General features: G+C 38.2%; 1 protein-coding gene across 1 annotated transcript in view; it reads left to right on the top strand.

Annotated features, from left to right (window-relative positions):
• zmat4a (zinc finger, matrin-type 4a) overlaps nt 1-20,377 on the top strand; it is a 156,362-nt gene extending 135,985 nt beyond the window's left edge. The window contains exon 7 of the mRNA XM_086169614.1: nt 15,326-20,377. Coding sequence (XP_086025740.1) covers nt 15,326-15,353 — 28 coding nt within the window. The 3' untranslated portion in view covers nt 15,354-20,377. The remainder of the gene's footprint in view (nt 1-15,325) is intronic.
• Nucleotides 20,378-20,923: the final 546 nt, after the last annotated feature.

The raw sequence follows: 20,923 nt of genomic DNA, 5'->3' as shown, positions 1-20,923 counted from the left end.
CAAGCTGAAAAAAAGTAGAGCCTCTCCACGACTGGAGCGTCACAGTCCATTGTTGTCTCCGTCAGAGGAGGGGCTCGCTACCGTTGGGCGTGTGAAACGCTTGTTTGACCGGTCATTGTTAACTAAGGTTATCCAAGGAGAGTGATTTGACCTGTATTGAGCTCTTCCTTGTCACGTGTTTAAAAATCAGTACTGGTCTTTCGTCGTTGCAGTGCTTTGACTTTAAAATTTCATCAGGCTTCGGCCGTTCACGGCTCTTGTGTTTTTTAAAAAAAACAATAAAAAACAAATGAATATTCAGCTCAGAGGTAATGTAATGGAACAGAGAATCAAAGTGTTGAAGTTGTTTGTGTCGCTGTTTGTTGCCCACTCAGTGTGCAGCATGTCTCTTGTTGTTAAAGTCTCTGTTTCAAATTCTCACTTATTCTGGAACCAATGCTTCGCAGTTGCCAGACATTCACTTCTAAATTTCATCCGATGTGACTTTTTCTCCTTGTTAGTGGGTTTCTTACATGAAAGGACTGTATTTTGCCTTTGGAATACTTGGATTGGTAATGTTCTTATTTACATACAAATTCTATTTGTTTTGTTTTTCTAAATGTTTTCCTCACCAACTGTGCAGTTAGGCAAATCAGTTTTTTCAAGGTCACAGGATAGATGTACTCTGAGTCAGTCTTCCTGTCGAGTCACGGATTGCAATAAAAAGTCCCCAGCAACTAAAAACCGTCAACCCAGAATTACGTTGACCAGAACAAGTGTGTCATGGGTCACATTAAAAAGAAGAAAATCAACATGGGCTGAAATTAATAAATGTTAATTGTTGTACATTTTGTACTTTTGTAAATCTATGATCGGTCAGAAGTTCAATGTCAGAGAATACCAGTTTGAGTGAATTACATAGTTATAACAAGGAAGAACCCGTAAACTGTTTTGTTCAATTAAATAAACTGCTCGACCATCGCAAATGTTGTTATCAAGGGGAAAGTGAATTACACATTTTGCACATAAAAGAATAATGGCACCATTTACAAAAGGCCTCAAATAGGGAGGAAAAAAAAAGTACAGGCTTGTTTTATAATTTAAAGATTAGAATCAGTTGACCTTCCATCTACTAGAGTAAGACATTTCATTGCTTTAGCAACATAAGCTTTACATTTGAATTCCATACGAATAAAAAACATATTGCAAATAAAACATTCGGTGTAAACCAATAGGTCTCCATGGAAAACAACCCCTAAAAACCCAAGCGCTTATTCATGTCTTCAGATATACTGTCCCTACTGAATGTAGGAGTGGATTTACTCTTTAAGTTGTTTGTGATAATGTTCCAATCACCATAAATAGTGCAGAAGCAGCCGGGCTCCTGCCATCTTATTAAAGGCCTGTCCCATTGGCCACATTACCTGTTTTAAATGTGTAACCTTTTCTTGGAAAGCTCAGTCTTAAACAATGATTTATGGTTTTCTATTCTTAAAGCTAACCCAGCAAAGTTAAATTCAGCAGTAAAGTTGATGAAAAGAATAACAAAGAGCTTCTCTTCCATGAATAATATATTCAGCACATTGTGGAACAATTTTAACACCAACTGCTGGACTTGAAGAGACAAACTGGACCGCAGTCAGTCAAACACACAATGTCTCTGTCACTGGAAAAACAAATATGTTGTCAAAAGAATTTTCATCTGCCCCTAGAACTGTCATCAGTTTCATCACGGAAAGCATCAGTTTAACAGAAAGCCTCCATGCTGATGTTGTGGATTTATAGAGAAAGTACCCACTCATCCAGCGGCAGCATATTAAGCTAGAAATATGTTTATTCAGATTTGCGATTCCTGGTCTGCACTCTGAAAAGGATGTTTCACGATTCTAGCTAAATAAATCACCAAAGAAAAATTGAAAACCTTGAAACAGCTTTCTATAAGAACCTCGTCCCAAAAAGCTAAATGTACTTTTTTTGCAAGCCCATATTTGGAAAGACTTTCCATTCATTGCTTTTTATATAGTTTCCATGTGCTCGAGTGGAAATATCAAACTATAAAAAGAAGTCACTTTATAATAGTTTTAGAGAAGTGATTTTTTCCAGTTTTGTGCATTTTTTTGGAAATGGAAAATCTTTATCAAATAAGACTGAACATGAAAATAATTTGCTGCTGAATAGAGGCTGACTACATGTCATGAAATATTTGAATGAACAAAATCCACTCAGAAAAATTGCTGATTTACATAATTGTGTAAGTTACAGATGGATATTAAGTTAAAAAAAAAACATTATCAGCAAGCATTATCATGTGGGATTTTGTATAACCAGAAATTCTATATCTTAAACCAGAAAACTATAAATTGGCCAAGTGCAATTTTAAATAGTTTGTTGCACATTTCATTTTCAATTCTTATTTAAACATCAGAATTTGGAATTTCCGCTCCTCTGAATTTGACACAATTAAACATTGCACCGTGAATCCCTATTCAATTTGTGTAAATGCAATATAACATTAAAGATATTGTTTAGAGCTGAATTGCTAATATGACATTCTACTTTGTGAAAATATTCAAGTCAGGCTGCACAATATTAGAATCACCTCATTATATTTAAAAAGATCTTTAAACAAAGTGAAAGGCATTTACTCTGCTAGCAGTCTCGTCATTCAGTCAAGGTCAAGTTGTATCTTCTTTTGAGACCATACCTCCATGTGACAGTTTACCACTGACATGAAATAATATTCATAGTTAAAATAAAGGGTGCACAGTCTTCAAACATTCTGTGCCAATCACCCATAACATTATGGCCCCAGACAGGATAAGTGAATAACATTGATCGTCAGGTTACAATGCCACCTGTCAGTGGGTTTGTTCCAATAGTCCATAAGCAGGAAAAATAGCATAAAGTATAAAAAGTATAAAGTACAAAAGTATAAAAATGTATCAAAAAATATCCAGAATGCAGCCTTTGTAGGATGTTCCCTGTCTGCAGGGAACAGCAACACAGTGCATCAGTGTTTTGTCAATAGATAGGTTTTAATTTAATAAGCTTTAGTGCTAACCTTGAACGTACCCCCTCTTTGTCATACCCTTTAGCCAGTCTGGGACACGTTCAAGTCCCAGAGGACACATGAAGATTTATCGATGCGATCTAAATCAGTGGTTGTCAGAGGCATTTGTTACTCCATTTAGTTGTACATTGAAAGAGATATTATTTGTGAAGTTCATATTCTTTTGTACAACAACAAGGTTAAATTATTTATACAGAAAAAAAAATCTTGAACAGGCTTTTGAAAACAGGCTCTGAGGAAGACATCCAATTGATGTTTTTCTTTTTTTTTTTTTATCATTTCAGTTTGTTCTCTTTCTAAGATCTGGCTGAGAGGCAAAGGCACTAAATACCGCCCTCTGTCTGGTTAAAATCATCAAGCAAAAAGGACTCAAAATACCATTTATTAATATACCTGGAATCTGTGGGCTAAGATCAGTCTATACCAAACATTCTTATTCTGACTTTTGTCTATAAAAATAACTTGAAAACCATAAACTATCAGGGAAAACTCTGGAAATGCTTGGAAATGGCCACCGTTTGGCAAACTTTAACCTCTTATGTCAGACAAGCTGTCTGACTTTGTAGAAGATCAATTCATGTCAATGAGTTTGAATGGGATTTATTGATACTCTTATGTCCACCTCATGTGATCCTGTTGTCCTTGTTCCCTCGAGTGATTGTATGTCAGCCTTCATTTCTGCTAAAGATGTTTCCCCACCCAACCACCCACCCACGCACAGAAAAACACCAACACAGAAATGGACATGTACTAACAAATACACACCTGCTTATACATATATACCAAACCGGACATGCATATAAGTGCACAACCACAAGACCAGACACAGAAAAACGCATGTTCCTGCCACCACATCCCCCTCCCAGAGTGTGTAGGCGCAAGCACACAAGGTAATATACGGCGCAAGCGTGCGTGTGTGTGTCTGTGTGTGTGTGTCTGTGTGTGTGTACGTGCATGTGCATGTGTGTGGTTTGTTGAGGGAGAGCTCAGACCTGGTTGTCAAGTACATGCACATGCACCTTCTTGCATGAACTTGAACTTTTAAATAAGATATAACGGAAATCGTCACTCCCCGGGTTTCCTTTAAGTGCTTATTTTGAAAAAGCCGCAACATCACCACATTTTTGTTCTTTAGAATTATCTAATTAGACAAAATGTCTGGTGTAAATGCTACAGGTATAATGACAATGTATATCAGATGAGGATATCAATGTGTCGAAAAATAATCTGGGTAAACGTTTATCTTAATCATGACTTGATCGATTTTAATATAAAGCTCAAATGCCATTCTTACGGTGGCACTCAAGGAAGGCCCATTTTTTGGAAAGGCTTTGAGGATTGAGAATGGGCAGCAATGACACTGACATCAGAAGAACATAGTTTCGTTACATCACTTGTCGAAGTATAGTATTGTGATTGTACTCTGATTCATTCTGTGTACCTTGTTGTACCTGGAAGAACTGCACATGCCGTCAAATCCAGCTGGTTGTGGGTCTGACAGCAGCCGCAAGATTTACTGTGTTTGTCATTATAGCTTGTAAGTTCTGTCTCTGCCTAGAGATTTAAAAGTGAATGGATTATTATACATAATAGCACACTGTTACCCCCGATTCCCCATGTTCTCCGTCCATGTTTGCAAAAACGATTGATTGCTCCTTCATATATTCATGTAACGCTCACACAGCACATCCTGTGTGTGCACCTCCTTTCAGTAAAAGACCATCAGGGGTTTTCTCCTTGTGATCATTTACCATAAATATCAATACAGCAGATTCTCTTTAGCAGACTCACTTCCCTATATTAAGCAGTTTCACACGCATACAAACACGCATATAACTGATGTAAACAAATGCCTTGATCAGGACAACGCAATTTAAGACAATGTTTGCTTTAACCTACAGTGGGACTTGCTCTATGGCCTTCCATGACACAAAATTATAATACAGCCAGATTGAATTTAAGCATTTCGTAATAACTGGCTCTTTGAATTGCAAATGTTAAGGCTTTGGTTTATAGTCGGTGTAAACTGTTCCCAACCACGATAGTCAATGTGAGACCACCCCTGGGAGCAATGATCCCCCCCGAGGCTCCAAGCGGCACACTACAAAGAAACGCTATTGGGATTCTGACTTTCTATTCAACACAACAGATAAAACATGTGATCACATCTTCTGTTCATGAGGGAAAACGTTGATAATTTCTGACAGGATTTCTCATTGTAATTCAGTCTCCATGTTCGCTCTGTTCTAAAGGCGGCTGGATTGTGCTGTACAGGAAAGGGCTGCTGAGAGATTGATGCTTGTGACAGATGTTAAAATAGTGTGACATAGATGAAATATATCATATTAGGGGGCCAAATTCGTTATGATGGTATCTTTGGTAAAAAAAAATCTTCATTCCTTCTACTTCCTGTATCAAATGCATGATTATCATGTTGAAATAGTGCTTTTCAGTCTTTAGCCAGCAATAACGTAATGATGTACAACAGATGTACAAATCTGTTTCTTGCAGCAAATATCTGGTATAAATATGGCACGTTGTCTCATCAAAACATGTCATCATCAACACAATTGGGTGTGAGTACAAATGCGGGAGCTAGATTTGCACTAAGTAGTCATTTATTTATTCATCATTTATACCACTTATCCTATATGTGTGAATGAGAGGAACCCCGGTGGATTGGTGAGGCTACAGAGAGTGGAGGTCAAGAAGTTGGAGGATTTCAGGTACTTGGGGTCAACAGTCCAGAGCAGCGGAGAATGTGGAAAAGAGGTGAAGAGACGGGTTCAAGCAGGTTGGAGCAGGTGGAGAAAAGTGTTAGGGGTACGATGGGATAGAAGACTATCAGCCAGAATGAAAGGAAAGGTGCACAAGACAGTGGTGAGACCAGTGATGCTGTATGACCTAGAAACTGTGTCAATGATAAAAAGACAGGAGGCAGAGCTGGAGGTCGCAGAGATGAAGTTGTTTAGGTTCTCTTGGGAGTGACCAGGATGGAGAGGATCAGGAATGAGTCTTATCAGAGGAACAGCACATGTTAGATGTTTTAGAGAGAAGGTCAGAGAGGTGGTTGGGTCATATACAAGGGAGGGATAGTGAATATATTTGTGGATGGATGTTTGAATTGGAGCTGCCAGGCAGGAGGTCCAGAGGAAGACCAAAGAGAAGATTTATGGACGTAGTGAGAGAAGATATGAAGTTAGTTGGTGTGAGAGAGGAGGATACAGAGAATAGGGTTAGATAGAGAAGGATAATTCGCTTGGCGACCCCTGAAGGGAAAAGACGAAAGGAAAAGATGAATCCTGCAGTTCAGTCATGGGGGGACGGGAGCCACTGGCCGAGACGGAGGGTTCACCCTTGACCAGTCGCCAGTTGATCACAGGGCCATTATAGAGACATTCAACCATCCACTCCCTCATCAGCACTTCTTTGCTATTCAATTAAAACTGGGATGCCCCCCCCCACACACACACACAGGGATTACTTGCATAAGTAATTTAGCTGAAAAATATAACTAAATGAGGATGGTGTAGTCAATTTATATATAGTAGTCTGAACTGCTCAACACAAACGCACACGGGACCTGCTGCAGGCAATCAAACAAGAAACATCATTTGCTGTGTGGAATTTTCATGAATCTCTAAATGAATCATGAGTTTTGTTTCAGACAAAACATGAATTCAACAAACTTAATCAAATGTTCTTGGAACCACTGCTATTTAGATGATGGATTTAGTAAGTTGAGTGTCTCGCCAAAAATGTTTGTCATTAAATATTTTGTTTTTTTATGGGAGAGTTACCTGTCAGAATTTTGTACCCAACCGTTCTTTAATTTTTGTAACACTAAAAAAATGACAAGATTGATTGGAAATGCTATAGTTCTTGTTTTATAGTTTTTTATAGTTTTTATAGTTTTTTTTTTTTTTTTTTCTATTTGACCCAGTGTGTCACTTTTGGGGAGACACTGACTGTACTTCTCTACTATGATGGTCTGTGAATGGCCAATGCAGATGTTTTATGTTTTATTGTTTTCCCCTTCGGGATACACAGACTGATCAAGTCATTTCCTGCATGAAATGCTTTGAAGATTATATGGCAACCAGATAAGTCTCAGTAAAGTCGATTTCATAATGGTCTTTGCCAAAACAAATACAGCATCAGATGTGAATTGCCATGTAATCCTGGATTGTACAAGTCTCACGAAAACAAGACACAGGGTAAATGGACTGAGAGGACCTAAGGGAGCAGCAGCACGACCAAACTTGTTTCACAGCTTCATGCAAAAGTGTTCTGCACAGCTGTGAGCCTCAAAATAAATAGTACAATTTAACATCATTTATCATATATAAAACACAGAAAATGGACAAGAATTTGAAAAGAGCTTGTAGATTTTCAATGGTGTTTTGGAAATGAACTCATGGGCACTCTCGATTCTAAAGGTGATGGAAGGTTAAAATATTGATCATGTCGAGAGTAAAGTGTGCTGAAGCAGAAAACTGCTCGGGCTGAGGCAAGGGGAATTTTCCGTAGCAATATTTTCCCCAGCACCTATCTCCCATGTTATAGCCATTTGATTTACAATAATGCTCGGTGGGAGCTTCGCAATTCGTCAGGCCTTTCTTTTTTCTTTTTTTCCTCGCGCCCAGGTTAATATCACCGACAAGAACAGGCTCCAAGGTCTGACGATCAGGGCAGTGGTCGGACAAGCAAACAAGGGAGCTCCACCGCATGTTTTTTATTACACAGCCTCATTTCCCCAACCATCAACCCCCTAATTAATTCCCTGCTGTACTGATAGATAGCTGAGGACCCAGCTGGCTAGAGAACTGGCAATTGTCAGTCTCCAAGTGGGCCAAGAGCCTTGCTTCCTCCATTTTTTTTTCATTGATGTTCTCCCTCCTGCCTGCTGATATGGATACCAAGAGGTGCCAGTTTTTGAGAATTTATACTGCTGGAAATCAAGTGTTGTCACTGTGGAAGCAGGTTGTCCCATATATCAGTTTTGCCAAGACTGGGTATCTGGCTGGAGTAAACTTTTTTATGCTATAAACTTGTTTTTTTTATTAATGCGTACACACAACCACATAAACATATTTGCCCTCTGAACATCTGGATTTTAGAGGAATGTTGCTCAGGTGTGACTTGTGTGTGCGATGCTGTTTTTTCTTCTCGGGAGATGGCGGTCTGCCTTAAATCAGTAATCATAGTGTGACAAGCACAACATCAGAAGAACAAAGTTAAAAAAAAAAAAAAAACGGTGATTGCTAAAAAACAAGATTGAAGGGAATGTGTAAAATATACGCTTCATCCATTCAAGTTCTGTTTAAACGGCATTCTGTCAAAATTGAGGAACCTGTGCCAGACTTAATCACAAAGACGCTTAGGAGGTAGGGCGTCTTCAGGAGTTTATTTGGTGAGGAAGGCGAATGGGGAGCTGGGTTGTCTCCTGGGGGGGGGGACGTCACGGCGGTCTCAGGAAGAGGGAGAGGTGTTGACTGTTACGAACTAGGAGACAGCGAGGAAGCACAAGACAAAGAATGCAGGGGGTAATGAACTAGCCAGGAGGAAGCAACAATCTGTTTTCCGAAGGGCTGGAGCAGGCTCCTCTTGTCCTGGAATCATTCACCTGGTCAGTCAGGCTCACTGGTGCCGGCGGCTGCACCCAGAGCCCAACACATTCTTAAAGTTAAGATATGTTGGTAGTAATCAATGTTTACAGAATTATACAATTACACAACAAGAATAAGGGTAACGCTGTTATGAGAAAATTTGGATTATATTGCCTTGGGATCCCCACACATTAACAACAATACTCGCATTTTCATTGCCCAGGGCCCTGAACAAAGGGCAGCTAGATTTAATCCCATTTATGACAAATCACACAACTACATTTTATACATCCTACTTCTGATGGGCATTATTCATCTCACTTGCATATTTCATCAAGTCTTTAACATTTAGTTCAATCCAATAGAGGTAATGCCCAAAGAAAGATCAGAAGGATCTGTCATTCAAGACTTATTTTTGCAATAGTCTTAGCTTTTCACCTGGTTTTTACGTATCTCTGCTTTTCTAAATCTTAATTTAGGATAATAATAACAATATCCCAAGCATGGGATCATTAAAGTACATCTCATCTCATCTCATAGCCTGTCTTCTAATTTCCTCTCATTGCGCAACATTCGGTTTTCATGCCATTTTAGCTTTTTTGTCCAAGGTGTATTGGGAGATTCAAATCTTTCCGCGCTCCATTATTGTACGGTGAAATGGCTTGAGACAGGTGACTTCCTCAAACACCGATGACACTGGCAATCGTAAGCTGCAACACAGCCGGAGAATGTTTATTACGAAGAGGGAATTAACTTCAAAGGGAGTGGGAATGTAGGCTGGAGGATGAATTATGCATGAAAAAAGCTTCACCAGAGTAATATGCTGACACAATTTGTCACACGTGATAGGAATGCAGAAAGTTGCAGATTAGCTGTGTAGAATGGAGTCAGGTGGCGTGGTTTCCTCAGACTGTTGGCGGACATGCAGCCGTGTAACTCACACCGACCGTGCAGTGAATTACTTATGAGAAATGTATTTGCCTTAAGAGGAAGCTGTGAGACGTGATATACAGTAGCTTTGAAAACGTTACCCTTGGTGTTAAGTCTTTGTATTAGCATGTGTTTCAAGGGTGATGCCGCTCTCACAGGGTAGGAAGGCTGGCCTCAGAGCCTTGCAGCAGCCCAAATTTGTTCAACAGCTTGTCCTGCTGTCAGTCTGTCACAAATGTACATCCCAAAGACACTTTGATAGGAAGGCGAAGAGCGGCAAACATGGTTTTTTCAATCCTTTCATCAATCCATAGTGTTTTTCAATAATGTGGGAGATGCAATGTAGTGCTAGAGAGCAATATATTAAAGAAATGCCCCTTCTGTAATTCAGAAGCAGATGAAGACCTAGAACATGCAAATGCAGTATATGATGTTCATTCATATTTTGCAGAATTTCAACATCCCTTGATATTAGGATACTCCAGCACTGATTTCATAACCACAAATTAATCTCTCCAGAGGCTCCTAGAGAATATCCCACCCCCTGCATGGAGGTGGAGCTGGATTACCCTGCAGGTGAAGAGGATTGACCCAAAAAAGGAAACAGAGATACTCAGACTCCAGTGATGAGCTAAAGTTATTTGGTTGTTTTCGTTGAATAGTTGGCCAATGAGATGTAGATAGTTGCCCTCAATCATGGCTGATAGGTGAAACAGTTTTTCAAAATGCATGGTAAACCGGTGCCAGTTCTTTTTTTTTTGTTTTATGTACTGCACCCTAATGATTTTTGGTCAGATATACACCTGCTCATTCTACCATGTCAGTAACTTGCCTCATTATTTCAGTAACCCTCATTATTTTTAATAGGTTAGGTAATTAGGTAATCTAAAGTCACTATTTAATAACTGACTTTGAATCTTGTTTACGTTAGTTCACATCAAAATTCATTCAATTGGAAGTAACGCTTCCAGTTCCAGAGACAAAATAGTCTATTTTGAGGCAAATCATGACATTGAAGTACCAAGTAAGCCAGACTAAATCCACAAGTCAAGGATTTCATATTCAACAATATCATTAGTGTGCTTGTTGTTTTGTGGTCATTATTTGTATAAACTGTGTTATACTCAAATCCCTGACCTGCCTTATACTAGGAGGCCTCACAAAATATATATATATATATTTGTTGTTCAGCAGGCAGACAAGAGAAGTGAGGCACTCAAGTGTGAGAGGTGGTTTGTAATCCAGCAAGAGGTGATGATACGGCTGGCTGAGGCAATGAGATGCTAAATTTGACAAATTTAATTTTCACATTGAACCTCACCGTTCCTAAGCTGATGTTTGGTAGCCATATCATAATCATTAAATATAAATTTAATCAGGAATATGTAGAAGAAGCAAAAAAAAAACACTCTCCGAGAGTGTTTTGTGATGTGTTTCATCTGGGGATTCACAAAGAGAGGAAGACATGCAAATTCTGATAGCACCATTAAGGGAGATTTTACTGCAACATGTACTGCAGAGCTGCACAGCTCATACATGAGAATGCTGGATAGAAGGTCCAATTAAAGTAGAATACAAAATTGGATACATCTATCACACATATATTTGAGATGTATTTATTTTTCCTTTGTTGACAGTTGTACCTGTGACTCATAATATCCCACCAGCTCTCTTTACATTTCCACTATAATGAGACGTGAGAGCAACACACTGGCTTATTTTGTGTGTGCATGTGTGTGTTTACACTTTCGTGCATGTGTGCTTGCATGTGCGTGCATACGTGTGTGTGTGTGTGTGTGTGTGTGTGTGTTAGTCTGTGAGACTGTCAATGATGTGATTGTTTTGGGAAGACAGAACAAGCTTGAGAAAATATTAATAAGAAAATAACCTAAAAGATTCATCATACATCCTGGTCTGATTGTTTTCTCCTACCTCATTGTGAAATCATAAGCGAGAAATGCATTGTTCTTGCTTTGAATTGTGCAATTAATTGATTTTGCCAAAGTAATGTCAGAGTCAGAGGTAAAAACTTCTGAGCGAACTAAAGTGATTGTACTTCAGATAATGGAGGGCATCCTTGGTAAATCAACAACTAAATTAGGTTTTTATTTGCAATTGAAGACACATCATCATAATGCTGATACTTATATCTATGCACAATCATTTTTAGCCAGAATTCCATTGGGGAAGAAAGTTTATTTTGCCTTACAGCTTGTTTTCATGTTTCAGCACTTTTGCTAAACAGCAATCTCCTTCAACTGCTTCTTGATGAAAACTGGGAAAGCGTTGATTTCTTTAACACAATTTGATATAAAGTCACTCACGACACCTTTTTCCCCTCTCCTTGAGAATGTGGAATTAGTACTTGCTGAGTGTTTTTTTTTTTTGTCTGTTTGTTTGTTTGTTTTTTTTAAGACAATGGTCAAAAGTTGGAAATAGTTAAAAACTTTCCATCAAGTTTTATTGACTAATTTCCTTGGGCTATGTGTGCATTCCAAACAGAGAGATGTACAGAGTCAAGTCAATAAAACCTGCTTTCATGGCCTTTTTCATACACTCACAGTGGTACAGTCATACAAGGGGACACATTCATGAATGGATATGCTAACGTGTCTATAAAGATGGTCATATTTAATAAAATTTCAAGACATTTAATAACTTCAGTATCAAAGTGAAGGTTTGGTACTTGTGGGAAAAGTCCAGTGGAAGAAGGCTTTATACAGCGAACACTCATTATTCTTCCTACTTTACATGAAGACATCTTACTCCCGCTGCACACACATCTAAAATGCCTCCCATTTATGAAGTAAAAAAAAAATGAATCTGGGGTTTTTAGGCGTATCTCCACACGGGTGCTCATCAGGTGATATGGTAATATATTTCCATCTGGGATTTTAAATTACAGTGACACGGGTGTTGCGGGTTGCACAATCTAGGAGATAGACAACCATTGTCCCCAGCGGTTTGATGATTGAGCCTGCTCCCAAAGGAGAGATGAGGGCTCCGATTGTACCATGATGGATTGATTTCTGTCGGCGCAGACTGCCTCCAGGTCCAGGCGGCCAACTTTTCAATCACACAAAACAAGAATTAGATAGCAACCTCTGGACATCAAGTGTCAGTTGTATGTACACATTTGTGGTTCTAATGTGACTTTAAGTCAGTACAGGAGTGAACCAAGTCTTAAAATATCCCAGAATGACCCAGAAGAATTAAATGCTCAACAGTACTATTAGCAGAAATGGATTATTTGATATTGGAAAGCTGGTTATGTTCCAAAAGTCATTTTCAACTAAGAGGTCTATGAATGCAGCTTGAAACAAGGGTGTTTGGGAGACTGCGGAGGTATTTGAAGGCACTTGAAATACCCCATAGAAAAAGTGGTTGAATACCAAAAACACTTTTTTTCCCATTTAGTCCACTACAATTGATCGATAGAGAGAAGGGAGTACTTTTGTCCCCATGTAGTTCAGTTCAGACAACTTAATTTATCCAAAAGTGGCCAACTCAGTTTGACATCCCTCTCCACTCACATAAAAGCACTAAAAAAAAATAACACCAACATTCTCCGAGAATCAGAAGCATCCATCAACACGTCAGCATGTCTGTGACAAAGGAACAATGCATGGATCTGAAACCAAAGCAAGAATAACCTATGACTCAGCTGGTATTAACACAAAACTTCTGATTTGAGGCATTTTAACATCCTGATAGCTTAGCTAATGAAGTTTTTAGAGGAACTGGATTTATATGACCCATCGGGGCCTGATAGGACTGAGGTCAAAGCATTTTACCAAACCTAAGATAACATGGCTTGAACGTAGTTTCAAGTAACTATAAGTCCTTGAAACATACAGTATTTTTTTTAAATAGATGGAGCCTGATAAATAGAGGATAGAAACTGACTGATGTCAGAGCTTATTAGACAGTCTATTGAACCAGAGCATGAAAAGAAAAGGCTATAAGAGTGTCAATGAATTATTGGGGAAAACTTCATATGTACACATTTCAAACTCGGCAACAAACAGTTAAACAAGCATTCCTGCATATTTATAGGCACTCCGGATTTGAATTCCCTCACCATGAGTGTTGCTAGTGGTAAGATAATCCCAGTGATGGATGCATTCCTCCATTTTTATCACAGTGATATTAAGGAAGTGATCATTGCAGATAAGGCACAGCTGAGATCTGATTCCAGGCAGTGACATTCAGATTAGATGCTGCCATCAGAGAACTTCATAAGATGCATTTGTATCCTGCAACTCTCTGTGTTCATGATAAAAACCAGGGAAAGAGTGCAGCCCAGCAGAGAACCACAGGCTGAGAATGTAATTTGAAACATCACTCGATAAAAATATATCTGATCTCTCTGGAAATTGGGACGAATCAAGTCATACGATTGTATGTGGTGTCCCTAAATAAGTGTACGGTTGAATCTTGTCCAAAGTCAGAGAAAAACTAAGAAATGAAAGTTGTAAGTTGGGTTTTACCATTTGGTAGAGCAGTCATCCTGCCTATCGGCGGTTAGCTTCCTGGTTCCTCTTCTCTGCATGAAGAAGTGTCCTCGGGCAAGACACTGAATCCATAGTTACTCCCGACTGCCTGGTTAGCGCCTTGAATGGCAGATCTGCTATTGATGTGAGCATATGTGTGAGAATGTAATCCATCGTAAAGCACAATTAACCCGCAAAGTTATGGATGTTGAGACTGTTTACCATTTTTTTCAGATGGTTTTATCTCTTCCCTGTCATTCCTTGTTTGTTTGTTTTTCATTTCACTTTTATCAACGGCCACAGGACCATGCTCTGTTAAGGGGAACTGGCTAACTCTTCAACTAACAGGAATAATGGAACATATGAAGAGGGTGCATAGAGAAAAACTATTAAATTAGATTCTTGACAAACTGTTGCAGAAGTAAAGGAAATTGTATGTCTCCTCAACAAAATGGCAGTTTTTGCTGGAGTCACAAGACGTTTGCACTTAATAAGTCCTTATGGAAATGGGTGTTCACGTTCGCACAAAGGTGTTTTTTTTCAAATCATCCTGTGAATTATAAGACAATTTTAGAGCTGCAATAACTTTGATAAAAGAAGTTGGAATTAGAGGGAAAAAGAGCGGCTCAGAATAGTTAGTTGAAATTTATCATGAACCTGACAGGTTTGTCTGGTCAGAAAGCTGCACCCTAACACTGTATCCAGTTCTCCATAGTCGAAATACTTTATATCAACGGATTTTAAATAAAAAAAAAAAAGCCTTATAATCTTTTCTCCCTGAACTCCAACTCTTAATTAAATAGAAATAGTTGTGATAACATGCTAAAATTTTGTATTATGTTTGAACACAACAAGATTAATAGGCAAAGAATTGTCAGCTGTCGGGAAGTAAACGAGGAAAGAGATTCATATTCATCCCCAAGTCTTTCTCTGATAAAAATGAAATTCTTGTAATAGTGCCCTTTCAGAAGTTGTCCTCAAATCCTGGCTTTGGCCTTTGGCTCACATACAAATGTTATTACTGCCTATGATTTGACTGATGCCTTTTCTTCACTAGATGAAACTAAAGGTGTTTTTTTATTTTTTTACTGGCTGGATTAAAGGAGTCCTCTTTAAGTATTTGGCGTAACAAATAAAATATTGCACAATATAAGATTTTACATTTTTTAATGCACCGCTAACTCTGAATGTATAATTGATGTTTTATCCCCCCCCCCCCCCCCCCCCCCGTCTCCCTCCAACAGTCTGAAGAACCAGATATGTGTCCAGTGAACGTCGGACAAACACACAAACCAACTCCTGGATTGATGTCAGACAAGCTGTGGTCAGCTTGCCCTGCTTTTTCTGCCTCTGCCCTGCTTCTAACCTCCTCCACATCCTTTTTTAATTTCTCTCTATCTAATTCTTTTTCTCTTCTTCTTACTCTCTCTCTCTCTCTCTCTGGTCTCTATTTTGACAGAAAAATTGAGTTTTATTTAGTTCGTCATACTGTAGCACTGCATCATCTCTCTCACCTGTAAGAGGGTCCTGTACAGTTTAGAATTTTCCTACATCTCTGGCCACTCTTAAATCAATTACCTTTTACATTCCACTGCAGCTCGGTGCTGTGTTTTTATCCACTACAACCATTCAAGTGGATCTGACACATGGCGGTCTTTCTATAAATGCATGAACTGAATTTTAACTTTGCCATCTACAACATGCTTAGAGCACTGTAGGTGGAACTGGAGACTATAAGAGTGCATTTTGTTTTTTCTGTTGCTTTTTGTTTTGCTATTTGTTCTGGTTTTCATTTGTCTTTTTGTTTTTCTTTCAATGCTTATAATGTCTGTTGGCTTCTACATGACTGAAACAGAGCTTATTTATTTGAAAGTAATGATGGGATATATATTATTAAGCTGTGTTGGCCGTTATGATGAAATAAATGATAAGTTATTCTCTGAGATATGACACGCTTAGTGTCACTTTGCTGTAATGTTTTATGTGCATACTCTTTTGCACTGGTTAAGTCCTCTTATGCTCTTAACGGGTCGATAATGGTGCTGGTTGGACTGGTAAGTGAGTATGTTTCTGGAAGTGCTTTCAGGATACAGTGCCAGCCTCTGTCTCTGTAAATGGTAACCACTGAAATTTGTAAACATGGCAACATGCTAATCAGATATCGGTGTAGGTTCAACACATAAATATGTTTGGTCATAAACATAAAAGTAGATGCTGAAGCAAGTGTAGATGATGTCACAATGTAGCTAATACACATTATCAGCAAAGAACTACGGAAAAGCATCACTACACTGTTGTTAGCAGGGGACTTTTTCAAACTTAGGATGCATATTGATAACATATTTTTCAGCTTTTATGTTGTGTGTTTCTTTCTTGATCTTATCCACATGCATTCACGGCAGTTTCCAATCAGATTTCTTTGACAGTGGAGCTTGAAACAGAAACTTGAATTTCTTCTTGAACATAGAGTGAGCTTGCATTGTTCCCATGTCAGAAGCTATCCGGGTCCGTCTACAGCTTTTGTAGAAAGAGAAAGCAAACTCTTTCTACAGAAAGAGTATCCCATCACTTCACCCCTGCCTTTCAGTAAAAAGGTTACCATTTTTTTTAACATGAGAGGTCTCTGTCATTTAATTGTGAAGTAACTTGATACTTTTATGTGCATTCTGACTGAGGGATAAAATATTGGATTATACGACAACCCAACAATAACATGATAAATGCAGCCCTAATGTGCCAATAGTACTTCAAATGATGGATGGATAAAATAATACCTTGTCAAACTCAAGGTTCCCATTTCTTTAGTGGTTACTGATAGATACCGTAATGGAGCTTGAACCCATTGACAAATACATCCAAAAGAAGACTTGATATTGTTTGTTAAATGCTAAAATATCTTAAAGGATAGTTTATACAATACACTGATACACGACTGAATGCAATGCATCTATGAATATATATTCTTCAAAGCCCAAATGGGAAGTTGTGTAAAAGTTGGGACGTTGTTTAAAACAAATATTAAAACAGAATGCAATGATTTGCAAATCACTTTCAACCCATATTCAGTGAACAACATGCACCAAAACAATATATTTAATGTTCAAACTGATAAAAGCTTTTTTTTTTTTTTCTTTTTTTTTTCATATATTATCTCATTATGAATTTGTTGCCTGCAACACAAAAAGGCTAGGACAGAAGCAACAAAAAACTGTGAAAGTTGAGGAATGCTCAAAAAAGCTGTTTGGAATATTCCACAGGTGAGTTATATTATTGGTTATGACAGGAGCTTTCCCCAAAAGGCTCCGTTGATCACAAGCAAGGAGGGGGTGAGGTTCACCACTTTGTGAACAACTACATGAGCAAATAGTTCAACAGTTTAAGAACAATATTTCTCAAGAGTCAAATTGTGAGGAATATAGGGATTTCATCACCTGCAGTCCATGATATTGTCAAAAGAGTCAGAGAATCTGGAAAAATCTTTTTCCGCAAGCGGCAAGGCCGAAAACCAATATTGAATGCCCGTAACCCGTTCCGCATTAAAAACTGGCAATCTTACGTAAAGGATCTTGCCACCTGGGTTCAGGAACACTTCAGAAAGCCCTTGTCAGTTAATATAGTTTGTCGCTGCTTCTGCAAATGCAAGTTGAAACTGTACCATGCAAAGCGAATATTAGAGATATTAACAACACCCAGGTAAGCCACCGGCTTTCCAGGGCCTGACCTCATCTGAAATAAACTGATGCAAAGTGGAAAAGTGTGCTGTGGTCTGATGAGTCTACATTTCAGATTGTTTTTGGAAATAATGAATGTCATGTCCGCTGGGCCAAAGAGGAAAAGTACCATCTGGACTGTTATCAGCGCAAAGTTCAAAACCCAGCATCTGTGGTGGTTTGGGGGTGTGTTAGTGCCCATGGCGTGGGGAACTTGCACATCTGTGATGCCACCATTAATGTTGATAGATACAGGTTTTGGTAGAACATATGCTGCCTTCCAAGCAACATCTTTATCATGGACATTCCTGCTGATTTCAAACAGAAAATTTGAAATTCCAAGAAAATTCCAAGTCACACCTCACACATTATGTAGTAGTAAAAGAGTGTGGATACTAGACTGGCCCACCTTCAGTCCAGACTTGTCTCCTATGGAAAATGTGTGAGGCGTTATGAAGCGCAAAATACAACAACGGAGATCCCGGACTGTTGAGCAACTGAAGTTGTTCATAAAGCAAAAACGGGAAAGAATTCCACTTACAAATCTTAAACTACTAGTGTCCTCAATTCAAAACACCCAGAGTTGTTAAAAAGAAGGGTGATGTAAAACAGTGGTAAAAAATGCCTCTGTCCCAGCTTTTTTTGGAATGTGCTGCAGGCATCAAATACGAAAATTAGTTAATATTTGCCAAAAAAAACAACTTTTATCAGTATTAACATTAAATAGCTTGTCTTTGGAGTGTATTCAACTGAATATGGGTTGAAAGTGATTTGCAAAACATAGTATTCTGTTTTTATTTACATATTACACAACATCCCAACCTTACTGGAATTGGTGTTTGTGTTCTATATTATCAAAAATTATATGAAATTCTCCCTTTACTGTACTTGGATTGCAGTGGTGTACTTTTTTTGTCTGCATACAATGGTATCAACCTTGGTTATGTAATGACAACGTATTCTCTGAGATTTATTTACATGAATAATGACAAAGATAAGGATAAAAATTATAATGAAAACAGCAACAGTTTGAACTCAAATCACTTGGGTTGACATTTTTTGTACTGTGGAACTTAAGATCCTTTGCAAGGGGAGGCGGTATAGATTATGTGATTTGCTTATAACAGCTTTTCCGTTCAAAAGGGTCTCATACTCACTTAATTCAGCTGAAAGACCTTGAAATAATAAGAAAGAACAATGAAACACTTTAAACATGTAAAGAATTGGATTTTCACCTCCAGATATTAGTGTTTGTAACAAATGTTACGTGAACTATTGACTCCCCAGTGAAGTCCCACAGTCCATTGTTTTATGTCCACTTGTTTTTTAGAGGCAGTTTGCTGTCCTATTATGTACACATAATTATTGAAAACAAACAACTTTGCGTTTCTCTTGTTATGATCTACGCCTCCTGCAATAAATATGGACAGTACGCTCTAAGCTGCTTGATAGGTTAGATAAAACAAATAGAATATGTCCAAAGCCACTAAAAGTTCTTTACAGCGCAGGTGACAAAAAATTCCCATTGCAACAATAAAATGTGTTTCCATCATGAAATTTCTTTTGCTGTATGAATGCAGCATATAATCAACTGTAGGTGAACAGTGTTCCTGATGTAAAAATATAACTTCTCATTAACATTCTTTCACTTCAGTTGGTCTTCATCTCAGGGAGCTACAAGTGGTTGCCGTAGTGAAATTTACAACTGCTGTTAACATTCATATATACTAAACCCATTCCACCTATAGAGCCTTGTAGGGTGTGTTGGTAGATAAGATACAGCAGACTGAACCATACCTTTAATGGTTTAACTTAAGACAATAGATATTGTGGAGTGTGTATAAGGGTGATTCTGTTTGATATATATATATATATATATAATTATATATATATACATACAGATAGATAGATATGTATATCTTAGTCAAAGCTTATGTAGCATTTGTCTTTCTTACATGTCATGTTAGAAACATTCAATATGTTTACTTTAAAGCCAGTGCTGTATAAATAACAATGATGAGGAAACTTATCAATAAATATATTACTATCGAAAAAACAGATCAATTTGTAGGCGCTATTTGTCTGGAGCAAAGTCATTTCCCAAACTATCCTTCTTCTGTGTTTCTTCAACATTTATATTTTATTCACCATTTAAAGTGTATTTTTCTTTTTTTCTTTTTTTTTTCTCAAGAAAACTGATGAGTCTCTTTGCAATTGAAATCACTTGAGCTGGAAGTTTGTACAGTAGAGGACGCAAAATAAAAAAAAAATATCAAAAAGCTACTGCCGACAGATGAACACCAATTTATAACAATGTGTTTTTTGATATTGCAAATGAAAAAGTGCACGTATGATGTGTTATTGCAAGTTTAAAATTAAAAGAAATCTATAATCGCTTAGCTGCGCCTGAATGACAGGACTTTCTGTCCAAACAGTGCTTTGGATGAGTTATCCCTCCATCATCACAGGATGTCCACCTCTGATTCACCCTTCATCCCCCTTGTGCTCTGGATTATGTGCTTTATTGTGTATGGAAATAAAAAAGAAAACTAAAAAAAAAAAAACAATAAATGACAGTTGCAACCATGCTGCCTGGGTTGGTATGTTTATTTAATTTGATGGTTTCCTCTTGGTGTGCTCCAACCACAGGGGGGGATCACACTCCTCACCCTCCCTGGGCACCACCAGCCTTGTCATTTGTCACCATTTCTGTCCATAAAGTTTGTCTTAAATGGTCTAAACTTATTGAGCTTTTTCACATTTTGTGTTTTCAGAGCACTATTATGTTCTACCATTCTCTCTCACACAGACACACACTGATGGTGGCAAATCTGCCATGCAAGGCCACGGAGAGCAACTTTGGGCAAATTGTCAAAAGATACTTCGGCTTCCAGACAGGAATAGATGGGAATCAAACCGTCAACTGTGAACATTCTAAGTGGGCGGATATCTGCTGTACCAACTGAGCACCAGTTATTGGATAGGTGAACGGTCTCTAGTCATATTGCACTTTCATACCTTGTGGTTTCAAAGTTATGCATTTACTTTCTAGTGTCATATTCAGGAACCATGATGTGAAAGAAGGTTATCTTTCACATAATTTTAGTAGCATATCTTACATCTTCGTTTTGA

Source organism: Fistularia commersonii, chromosome 22 (genome assembly GCF_037954325.1).
Source record: "Fistularia commersonii isolate RoL2024-O1a breed Wild chromosome 22, RoL_Fcom_v1.0, whole genome shotgun sequence".
Lineage (NCBI taxonomy): Eukaryota > Metazoa > Chordata > Actinopteri > Syngnathiformes > Fistulariidae > Fistularia > Fistularia commersonii.
The sequence above is the reverse complement of the archived record's forward strand: the minus strand, read 5'-3'. Positions and strand labels throughout refer to the sequence as shown.